This window comes from Pangasianodon hypophthalmus, chromosome 21 (assembly GCF_027358585.1).
Source record: "Pangasianodon hypophthalmus isolate fPanHyp1 chromosome 21, fPanHyp1.pri, whole genome shotgun sequence".
Lineage (NCBI taxonomy): Eukaryota > Metazoa > Chordata > Actinopteri > Siluriformes > Pangasiidae > Pangasianodon > Pangasianodon hypophthalmus.
Genome location: NC_069730.1, coordinates 10215529 through 10227903, shown reverse-complemented (window position 1 = coordinate 10227903; position 12375 = coordinate 10215529). Strand labels below are relative to the sequence as shown.

Below are 12375 nucleotides of genomic sequence, written 5' to 3'. Positions count from 1 at the left end.
ATAGTGGTCCTATGGACAGACACTCCAGTCTTTGCTGTGAAGCTCTCCAGCTCCTTCAGTGTTATTGTTGGTCTTTTGGATGCTTTTCGAATTCATGCCCTCCTTGCTCGGTCTGTGAGTTTTGGTGGGCGGCCCTCTCTTGGCAACTTTACTGTGGTGCCATATTCCTTCCACTTTGCTATGGTGGATTTAATGGTGCTTCGTGGGATATTCAAAGTTTTGGATATTTTTTTTTGTAACCTAACTCTGATTTATACTTCTCCAAAATTTTGGCCCTGACCTGTTTGGAGAGCTCCTTGGTCTTCATCATGCTGCTTGCTTGATGCTGCAAGCAGCACGATGGGGAAACAGAATGAAGATGACATATACCAGATTTACTAATTTGGTTCTAATTTGTTACAAATGCACCTGAAAACTAGACTAGTATAACCAGATTGAGTTGCCTGATAATTGTACTAGCCCATGTTAACTGGAAAGGGAAGATATACTGAGATTTTGAAACTATGATCAGTGATCCAAGTCGTATTTTCTGTTAAATATTTCAAAATACACTGTAAATACATTTGGTAAATAAAACTGGTTCAACAAATTCATCATCCAGTATGCTAGCTGGCCAAAATGCAGTTATGTGGAACACAGACGTGCCCATATAAAGAGTTTGCCTACCTTACAGACAGCCTGAAACTCCTCATTCTCTTCATCATAGCAACCAAGCAGGAAACCCCCATAGCTACCGGCTCTCTTGCCCTTCCCTAGATATGCACCAATCACACACAGATCCACTGTATCCCCCACACCTTCCAAATAGTCCTTCTTCAGCTGTATAGAAAAGTAGTGAAAAGAGAACAAAGGAGAAAACAAGAAAGATGAAGGAAAAGTTAGACATTAGGTGACTAATGTGTGGTAGCCTGGGAAAACCCTTAAAATAGTGCACATATAATGATTTCCAATAATCTATTGAGGATGTTTGAAGTTATAAAATAAACAATATTACTATTAAACATGGAATGCCTATCAGTAGCAGACTTTAGACTAGCCTCATAGCCTGAGGGCTTAATAAAGGCTGCTATAAAGATATACATTCAGGCTCATTAATATTTGGACATTGACAAAGCTATTGTTTTAGCTGCCTACCACAGTATATTTACTGGAGTTGAAATTAAATAAAGTATATTATTTTAAAGTGCAGATTTTCCCTGGCCCCCACACGTCAAGAGGGTAAGTGTGCATCAGAAATACCTTAAGCCAGTTATGAGAGCGTTTGGCAATTTCGTAAGTGGCATCTTTCTCCAGGGTCTTCACCATCAAGCCTTCGCAAGAGTCTGTTCATAAAATTAATCAATGTCAGAATTTACAACACTTCAGCTCTAGAGTCAAAGATGCCTGTAGGATCTGGAGCAAACTCATTTCATAATGCATAAAAATCAGCATGATATTTTTAAGTAAAGACAATATATGTATATTGTTTAAATGTTATGGCAATACTGGACTCTGTGATACTGATTAGGTTGGTATATGCAAAGAAAAAAAAAAAAAAAAAAAACAGGGGAATGTCTGAAAGTCCACCAGATCCTGTGGGATTTGTTATACATCACATTGTGTGTTTTTTATTACCCACTGATAAGACAATGGGAATTAGCCATTGCTTCATCTCTACCTAAAGGGACAGGTGCAGCAGGCCTTGCATCCTCTAGCCTGCCCAGCTCTCTCACTTCTGTATACTCTGGCTTCCAAAGATTTAACTTTCATGCTAAAACCACAGTCCTTGATCAACACCATTGTGCTTATCATCTTACAAAGGACTATCTAGGCGAGTTGGTTGCCCCCATCACACAGCTGCGTTATATTTACATTTACATTTTACATTTACAGCATTCGGCAGATGCGCTTATCCAGAGTGACTTACAATTATCTCATTTATACAACTGAGCAGTTGAGGATTAAGGGCCTTGCTCAAGGGCCCAACAGTGGCAGCTTGATGATGCTGGGATTTGAACTCTCAACCTTCCGATCAGAATTCCAACGTCTTAACCACTGAGAGAAAGTAAAATGGTGAGTGAGAAAATAAGCTCTTGTTCTTGTTTTCAGGAGCTAACAGGAAAATTTGAAGATGTTTACTTAGGTTGAAATTTCTTCTCCTATGAAAATCCACTGTAACTGTGCTAGCAATATCCCATGATGTCAGAGCAGCATAACCTCTAATTTCTCACAAGTATAGCAAACACCAAATAAATTAGAAAAAATATTTTAATATAAATGTTTAATTTGTTTTCATATCTGATGAAATTTTCTTTAGTTATGTTGTGAATGTGGACTCACTAGAAGTTTAAAATATAGTAAGATTCAATATAGTAAGATTTTTTTTTTTTCTATTCACTATAACCCTTACCACAAACGTACCTCGTATGGACTGCTCCAGGAACTCTGCTATAGTTTCAGTGTTATTAGAGTCGAGAGAACGAGCGAAGACAAACTCTCCCTCCTTCTCCATGAAACTCTTCCTTAACAAAGCTCGACGCTTGCTCAATGGCTCCCGTACTAGAGACTGAAGAAAGAAAAAGAAAAAAAAAAAGACTGTAAACATTAGAACGTGAAAAATATGTATTCAATTATTATGGACATAAAATGTACAAGTCTATGTACAAGTCTATGTATATCTAAGCCCAAGCTTATACAAAAAGAGGAGGAGCCACACCTGATGGTCTATTGGAGGCCAAGATCAACTGATTAAACAGATGGAATCAGGTGTGGCTCCTGATTGGAATGAAAATCTGTAACCACACCTACACTTTGCAGATATGATTGGACATCCCTGGTATAGAGTATTAACCTTTTGTATAGAACACCCCCCCCCCCCCCCCCCCCAACAGCAATGGGTCAACATATACTTTTCTAGGTTCTATTTAATTATGCACAGTAAGTACTGAGCATGTTTCTCACACTCACATTCTTACCTCTCCATTTAAGTACAGCAGGTCGAAGGCATACACACAAACCTGCACCTTAATCTCAGATGCATCCACATCCTGAAACAAAGACATGAATATATTAAAACAAAAATCTGCCCTCCCCCACACCATCTGTCAAACTTTCCAAGAGGTGAAAAAGACATGCTCTCACCTCTTCCATACCTATCTGGCCATTTCGTCTCTCATTTATACTTTCAGCTTTGTTTAATAATTCAAGCTCTCAACCTTTCTGCTCTCCATCAATTAAGTGAATTTAGTCAATAAGGATGAATGATTTCAGCCCTTAATTAACAACTAAAAACTGCTATTTTTTTCTAGAATTAAACCAAGGTATTTCTGCACTACTCCCCAAATTAACACAACAAACAGTGTGATTAAGATGATGGTGGAAAGTATAGTATAAATGAGACAACAAATGAGACTATGATAGAAAGTGAGGTACATGATATCATTTACTTATGCTGATACTGTTTCCACTGTGGATGAGCAAACTACAAAGGCGACTGATATACTGGCCATAAAATACTGCTTGTTTGCCTTCATTTCATAAAACAACATAGTTGCAGTTTGTGCCTTAAAAATCAGTTATATAGATTTGCTGGATTTTACACAATGAACACGGCACAGGCTATTTTCAAAACAGCTATTTTCAAAATATGCAAAGGCAAGATTGGCTCGTTGAGGAAACAACAACTTTGTTTAACCTCCAAAAAAGCACCCCAAAGAGCATGATAAAAACCAGATAAAACAGGGAGCGCACGTGAACAGCACTGCGGCCAGAAACTGCAATGAACAACAAATGCATTTGACAAAGCATTTCTTATGAGGAAAAAAATAAGCACTGGAAACACATTGCTGATGGCATGATGTTTCACCTGGCCAAGGTTATAATACCCATCCAAACAGTTGAAAATGAGGGTTTGATTTTCATTGATTTCATTTCATTTTTTTTTTAACTTAACATTTTATTAAATACAGTGTCCATTCTTGATTGTTTTCAGTTTAGAATTTGTTGTTTGAAAAGGTACTAAGTGGTCCCTTTTATTCTTATTCTTTAACATTGTTTCCTTTGAGCTATATTTTCATCAATAGGGAAAACAGTTTGGTTGCTCTGTTCAGTAACAACATGAAAAAATTGTCATGAAATCGTGGCTCATAATCCATCTTGAAAAATTGGAATATTATATATTTTTTTTTTGCCAGATCACTCACGGTAACAACCAAGCACTTTGAAAGCTGTCTGTTTTAGCAGGGCTCCAGACTAATATTAAGAACCATCCCAGAACCATCCTGAAACTTTGTGTCAGTCATCCCCTACTGAAAACTGACCATTCAAAATATTAAATTTCTTTCATTTACAATACTGTTAGTTTTATTTCTTGATTTAATGTCTTATACTGCTATAACATAAGCAATCAGCTGCTTAATTATGACAAAATAAGCATGAGCACTGACAAGAACATCACAACTACATAGACAGCAATAAGTATATAATATTATCTAAAAAAAACTTTTCTGTACATCCAACACAATTACGCTCAAAAAAGGGAGTAGAGCGATAAAGAAAGAAATCTAGACAGCAAATTACTTGAATATGCTACAGTAAAAGCACTCCACTTTAGCATGTGTATGGTCAGCACATACACTTTCTCATCTGATACTTTCTTTGACTACTTTTTTTTAAACGTCTGTCATGCAGATTAATATGCAACTAATGATATGAATAAGCATTACTAGCTTACTCATGGAAGACATAACCGACAGAAGAGCACTTTCCATCACCAGCTAATTTAACAGATGCTTAGCTAATTTAGATATCTAATTAAGCCACAGTGTCACTCAACACATGCTGGTGTGATTAACCAGAGTAGTTTAAAAATCTACATAGTTTAACATTAATAGTGTATTTTTGTTCACATTTCTTAAGTCGTCATCATTTTTCTTTTCGACTGCCGCATCACTGATAGTAAATGGTTGGCACAGTTTTTCCACTCAGCTTACTGTTGCCATGGGAATTGGACATGTGAATCTCCACAGCTGACTAACAAGGTGAGCCACCATCCACAGCTTAGGAGTAGTCACTTTTTTGCAGCAATCATTTAAAAAAAAAAAAAAAAAAAAAAAAAAAAAAAAAAAAAAAAAAAAAAAAAAAAAAGTCCCACCTTCCGTCATTCACCTGCTACTTTATATATCTTACAGGAGTTTAGCGTAAATGCACACAACATTATCTTTCTGAAAGCATCCCAAAACAGATCTTACATTGTCCTGTACCTTGGGACGATGGCATGGTATTATTCTGAAGCCTTGGTTTTAATTAAGATGTAGACACTAGAAAATTTTATATTCTAGCCACCCGACCCAATATCCTATACCGTATTCACATCCAGCTTGACAAATGAAGCCTACGGTTTTGGAAATGCAATCTAAAAACAATTACTGAAAGATCTCTGTACTGAAAGATTTAATTTTAAAAGTCTAAGTCTTTAGGTTAGATAATATGAGTCACCTGAATTGATTTTAGGTCTAAATGTATAAGGCAATATCAATATAGAAACTTTATTGGTGTAAAGACTGGCCTTTGTACATGGTCCAGCTGCCAGGCTTTTAAAATGTACATAAATTTCAACGTCTTATTATAAATCATTTACAGGTAAAGAATCACCACTGTCTCACCTTCCTTTTGCGTGTGGTAAGAACTTGAAAGGGCTGAATCTGCTTTTTCTCTCTGTCCCATGCAACCGCCTCTGAGTCCAACACACAGCTAAGCACAGATTCCTTCTTTATCTGAGTAGTAAACATAAAAGCCAGTACATATACTTCAATTATGAGAGTGTATAGACTCACTGATAAGGTCTAGGCAAGATGCTCCTATATTTCTGTGCAAGTGTGTATGTGAGACAGACTGATGGGGTGAAGAGGAGGAGAGGGGGAGAGATGGAGGTGGAAAAACACCATACAAGAACAAAAGAAAGAGAAAAGAACAAGGGAGCTACAGAGAGATACAGAGGACAGCACATCAGATAGAATTCAGCACATAGGGGGTTGAATGCGTGCAGACTCACTGATCAGGGCACAAGCAGGACTGTGAGAGCTACTGCTATTATGTGTGAGAGAGGTGAACAGAGAACACAAGGTCCTTGTCTGCATTGAAGACTAAAACTTGTGGGCTCTAGAAATTTATTGCTTTAACAGTTGTGTGCATACGTGGCTGTGAGACCTGTGGGATCCGTGAAATGATGTCAGGGTATTTGCTGGTGTTGTCCTCTTGGTTTCGGCTGAAGATACGAACCTCACCACTCTCAAGAATGTGAATCTATCCAACAGAAGCCAAATACAATCAATTTAATGAAATGTAATTTAGTATATCTTACTTAAAAGCATACACATAGCAATGAGCACAACAGTCAAAGAGAACTCTGTCTCACAGTAGGGGAACAAATCCAACCATATGCATAGGTATTTCCATTTCATTTTTTAATGGAAATTAAAAAATGTTCTTTCCAAAAAAGACAAATCTGCAAGCCCCAGTAAAACACACAGTCTGGGCAGCAATGAAAAACAACAGTCAGTTTCCATTGTATATACTAACTGCTTATTTTAAATGTTTATTGACAAAACATACATTTAGGTCCATAAGTATTTGGACAGTGACACAATTTTCATAATTTTGCCTCTGTACAGCACCACAATGGATTTGAAATGAGGCAATCAAGATGTGATTAAAGCTGAAGGTTTACATTTTAATTCAAGGGGTTTAACAAAAATACTGCATTAACCATTTAGGAATTACAGCCTTTTTTTTCCCTTTTCTTTTTACAGAGTCCCTCCATTTTCACAGGCTCAAAAGTAATTGGACTGATAAGAAGTTCCATAGCCAGGTGTGCCTGTTTCCTCATTATTTCATGACAAATTAAGGAGATAAAAGGTCTGGAGTTGATTCCAAGCATTGAATTTGCATTTGGTAGAGGTAACTCAATATTTTGTAGCTGGAACTCTCAGAGGTCCAAAGAGGTGTCGATGCAATTGAAGGAGGCCATCATTAGGCTGAAAAAACAAAACAGACCTATCAGAAAGATAGCAGAAACTTTGGAAGTTTGGTTTGGTACATTGCTAAAAAGGAGGAATGCACTGGTGAGCTCAACACCACCAAAAGGCCTGGAAGACCAGGGAAGACAACTAAAGTAGATGAATGCAGAATTCTTTCCTTGTTGAAGAAAAACCCCTTCACAACATCTAGCCAAGTCAAGAACACTGGAGGAGGTAGGCGTATCATTGTCAAAGTCTACAGTCAAGAGACACTTCATGAATGTAAATACAGACAGTTTACCTCAAGATGCAAACCGCTGGTAACACTCAAGAACACAAAGGCCAGATTAGACTTTGCTAAAACACATCTATTTATTAAAAAAAAAAAAAAAAAAAAACTGACCAGTTCTGATGCAAGATTAACTTGTACCAGAATGATAGGAAGTACAGTACAGATGGATAACAACTAAAAACATACCGTGAAAGCAACCCAAGGGCATTTTAGAAATAAAATGTTCTTGAATGTCTGATGACCTCAGCCCAATTGAGCATGCTTTTCACTTACTGAAGACACAGCTGAAGGCAGAAAGACCCACAAACAAGCTGCAGGCGAAGCTGAAGGCAGCTGCAGTAAAGGCCTGGCAAAGCATCTCAAGGGAGGAAACTCAGCATTGGGTGATGTCCATGGGTTCCAGATTTGAATGATTGAATGAATCAAGAATGAAAAATAATCCTAATATTTATTATGTTCGTTTGTCCAATTACTTTTGAGCCTGTGAAAATGTATCTGTAAATCTGCAAAAACCAAGTGTAATTCTCAAACTGTTAATGCAATATTTTTTGTTAAACCCCTTGAATTAAAGCTGAAAGTCTTCACTTCAATCACATCTTGATTGCTTCATTTCAAATCCATTATGGTCGTGTATAGAGGCAAAATTACGAAAATTCTGTCACTGTCCAAATACTTATGGACCTGACTGTAGCTGCCCTTAGACCTGCCTTGTAAAAAGTTTTTATCACTCTTATTTGTCATTTTTTTCTCAGTTGTAATGTGGTAATTGCTCATATGCTGCATATGTGATGGACTGCAATTAGGCTGAAAAAACACTACAGAAATCTTTAAAATTTTCCTTATGGTTAAATTCAAAATTTGTATTAAAATGTACAGTGAAATCTCACTATATACAAGCACACACACCTGTGCTCTCTCTCCATCATACTTGTATTCGCAGGTGAAAGCAGCCTCATCAAACCTTTTCATCACCTCCCCTACTCCCTTAGTTGGGTGGGCCAGCATGGGGCGCAGTGGCACACCTAGAAAACACACACACTACTTAGTCAGGTGTGTGGCTGTCTGGGAAAATCCATCGGATGTCACAGTGGCTGAATTCTGGCAAACAGATGAAAAATCATGTATTTCACCAAAAAGTATGTGGAAGTGCTTTTATCTATTTATTTTTAATTATTTATTTCTAGGCTTTCTGCAAGCATCATTTTGAGTAAGGAGGCAGTTTAACAAATGCTGCAGTAAAAACACTCAGTCTGCCCAATGGTGTCTAAAGCCTTGCTAATTGTGTGTGATTTCTCACACATTTTGACAGTTTTTGACCATAGCGAAAGAACACATGACACCAGTTAAATTTATAATCAGATACCAGCTGTCAAAATTTCCATGACGCACCTGTGCAATTACATCACCATCAAAACAAAGAACAGCACTTATGCAGTGTACAGAAGACAGTGGGCAAAATTTTAAAACATTTAAATGACCTGAAAAACATTAGGAAAATTTAGAACATTTATTTCGGCACTAATGCAAGAGCAGAAAGTTAAAAGTTGCAAGAAGAGTAATGAAGATCCTATTTAAATGCCATGAGTATGATAAGATTATTCTGTTGTGGATGATGCTGATGATCAAAGTGATTACACATTTCCCCATCCTAAACTTATAATCTTTCATAAAGGGTAAATGTTATTTTTCTAATCTCCAAGTAGATTTGCTTGCAAATTTAGAGGTACGAGGGGCTTGTGACAGCCTGATAATGTCTCAGGATAACACTGAAACAGGTTACAATAATTCCTGCTGAGACAATGTACAGTCTTAAGGACTCTTAAAATCATTTATGTTGTAAATGTTTCTAATACTATTCAAATATTGTATTTTTTTATATAAAATAAACAATATTATGCAACGAATAAAACATGATGAGGCATGCTGTTCTATGAAAATAATCCACACCCATGTCTTTTTTTTAATTAGCAATATGTCATGCTTTATAACCATTTACACAACAGTTCCGGTCCACTAATCTGAATGGATGAGCAGAGGTCTAAGAGTGCTTATATTTAGTATAACTGCACTGGGATGTTTCACTATTTGTATCACTCTGCTTATCTGTGTTTGCCATAAAAATTCCACTTCCTACTTTGAAAAGGTTACTACAGTAGTGTTAATGAAATCATCAGCGGTCATGGCAAACAATACGTTTCAGGAATATAATTTTTGACTTAAAATATGAAAGCTTGTCAGATGAAGATTAAAAAAAAAAGAAGGGATGCCAGTTTCAGCAGAATCACCTTTAACAGGAATGTACAAATCAATGTGAGCTAGCTAGCAAGCTAGCCGAAGATTATAGACTTCAACAGGACTGTGGTATTACACATGGAATAACATAATATACAAATTTTGTTTGCCTTTTTTATATAACAATAAAGAATATTATAATTAGTAAACTGACTCAGCATTCTCCAGTTTCCTCCCACCCCCCAAAACATGCCAGTAGGTGGATTGGCTAATTGCCCTTAAAAGCTAATAGGTGGATTGGCTGATTGCCCCCTAAAAGCTAAATTGCCCTTGCATATGAACGGGTGTGTGCTTCCATGGTGCCCTGCAGAGGACTGGCATGCCATTGAGGGTGTGTCCCTGCCTCGTGCCCAGTGTTCCTGGGATAGGCTCCAGATCCACTGCAACCCTGACCAGGATAAAGCATTTACCAAAGATGGATGGATGGATGAATGAATGAATGCTGTATTTGCAAGGTTTCTGAATAGCCTGTCAGTCTGTAGGCTATAAATAAAGGCTTGTATAAAGACAGACAGATAGTTTTCATTATCATATTATCATTTGTTATCATTTGTTACATATTAAATGCAAAAGAATTTAATGAAGTAGATTTTCTTTTAGACATTCTGTGCTTTTGATGGAGTTAGAAGCATTAAATACAATTTTCTCCCCTTTTTCACTTTTGGGGATAACTGGAGCATGAAATTCATGCCACCTCCAATGTAGACACACCCACATACAAATAAGGCAGAAAGAGCACATTAATTATTAACAGCAGTGCAGCATTAGACAGGGTTGATTACCTGGAGTAAGTTTGCAGTGATTAGGCAGTTCATCTATGCCCAACCTCAACATGACAGGGATGATGACATCATAATTTGGCATTTCACTAGATAGAACACAACAAAAGCTGGTAAATGATCATGCAAGGTAGACAATGGGTTTTAGACTTAAACTGTTTATTACAATGCCTCTATGCTAGGTTTGTGCTAAATTAACATATATTAAATTTGTGCAGTCACAATTATACTGTATAACAACAACCAAAACTCTAAGGCAATCAAAAGCAATGTTACAGAATTGTTTGTCAAACCTTTAAATACTCATTTAAAAATACATCTTGCATTTTTTGTGTTTGACAAAAACAGTGAGAGAATGTTTGTGTACCAGTAAGTCTGCTTAAGGATGAGTCCTTTTTCCTCAAGCCATGCTCTCCTGCTGTCTGCACTCATCCCCTTTCCTGCATCAATCACAGCTGGCGGGAATTCTGGACATACACAGAGATGGGTAGGTATACACACAAATACACTCACCGTCCACTTTATTTTGAACACATGTACACCTGCATATTCATACAGTTTTTTTAATCAGCCAATCATGTAGCAGCAGATCAATGCAAAAAAAATCATGCAGCTACAGGCCAAGAGCTTCAGTTAATGTTCACATCAAACATCAGAAAGAAGAAGATCTTTGGGTGGAAATGTCAAGAACAAGAATCTGAGGCTATCATGGGCACAGACTCACCTAAACTGGACAGCTGAAGATTAGAAAGAAAAAAAAATCCCCCTGGTCTTTTTCCAGTCTTCAGCTGCCCAGTTTCGGTAGACAGTCTGGTCATTCTCCTCGGAGCTCTCTCATCAACAAGGTGTTTCAGCCTGGAGACCCGCTGCTCACAGGATGTTTTTTGCACCATTCTGTGTAAACTCTAGAGACTGTTGTGTGTGAAAATCCCAGGAGTTCAGCAGTTTCTGAAATACTCAAACCAGCTCATCTGGTACCAACAACCATGCAACATTTAAAGTCACAGAAATCACACTTTTCCCCCATTCTGATGTTTGGTATGAACAACTGTTAACTGAAGCTCTTGACCTGTATCTGCATGAATCCACTGAGCTGCTGCTTATTAGATAATTAGAATCCACTGAGATTGGCTTATTAGATAATTGCATAAATGAGCAGGTGTACAGGTGTTCCCATTAAAGTGGATGGTGAGGGTAAATACAAACTACAAACACTTACAATCAGGTCAACAAATTAAGGTTTGACAAAGTTAAGGTTTTTAAGCTGACTACCACTGTATACTGGGGTTGAAATTAAATAATGAATACGAACTCAAAGTGCAGACTTTCAGTGTTAATTTGAAGGTATTTGCATCCAAATTGGAGGAACAGTACAGGAGTTACAGCACTTCTTATATGAGGTCCCGCCCTTTTTAAGGGACAGTTGGCTGCTTAGCTTTCGTTATTCCCTCCTTATCTGACTTACATGTTAGCAGATAAAAGGTCTAGAGTTGATTTCATGTATGGCATTTACATTTGGAATATGTTGCTGTTAACTCAATATGAAGTCCGAAGAGCTGTCGCTGCAAGCCTTCATTAGACTTAAGAATCCAAACAAAACCATTAGCAAAAACATTAGGTGTGGCCAAATCAACTATTTGCTACATTCTTCAAAAGAAAGAATGCACTGGTAAGGAACACCAACAGGCCTGGAAGACCAGAAAAAAACAATGAATGAATGACAAGAATTCTTTCCCTGGTGAAGAAAAACCCATTCACAACAGTTGGCCATACAAAGAACACCCTCCAAAAGGTAGCCATTTCTGTGTTAAAGTCAACAATTCAGAGAAGACTTCACCAAAGTAAATATTGAGGGTTTTCCACAAGATCTAAACCATTGATAAGCCTCAAAAGACAGGAAGACCAGATTAGAGTTTGCCAAAAACATTTTTTTAAAAAGCCTGTATAATTCTGGAACAACATCGATTGGACAGATGACACAAAGCTCAACATATACCAGAATGACAGGAAAAAAAAG

At 37.3% G+C, this 12375-nt stretch overlaps 1 protein-coding gene across 1 annotated transcript in view; it reads right to left on the bottom strand.

The window, feature by feature from the left end:
- The window catches only part of lig1 (ligase I, DNA, ATP-dependent), a 30408-nt gene that overhangs the window by 5129 nt on the left and 12904 nt on the right, over positions 1-12375 (bottom strand). The window contains exons 15-23 of the mRNA XM_026925529.3: positions 10726-10825; positions 10362-10447; positions 8194-8309; positions 6187-6282; positions 5643-5753; positions 2955-3026; positions 2401-2545; positions 1240-1322; positions 667-819 (exon numbers count right to left, since the gene is read on the bottom strand). Coding sequence (XP_026781330.1) covers positions 667-819; positions 1240-1322; positions 2401-2545; positions 2955-3026; positions 5643-5753; positions 6187-6282; positions 8194-8309; positions 10362-10447; positions 10726-10825 — 962 coding nt within the window. The remainder of the gene's footprint in view (positions 1-666; positions 820-1239; positions 1323-2400; positions 2546-2954; positions 3027-5642; positions 5754-6186; positions 6283-8193; positions 8310-10361; positions 10448-10725; positions 10826-12375) is intronic.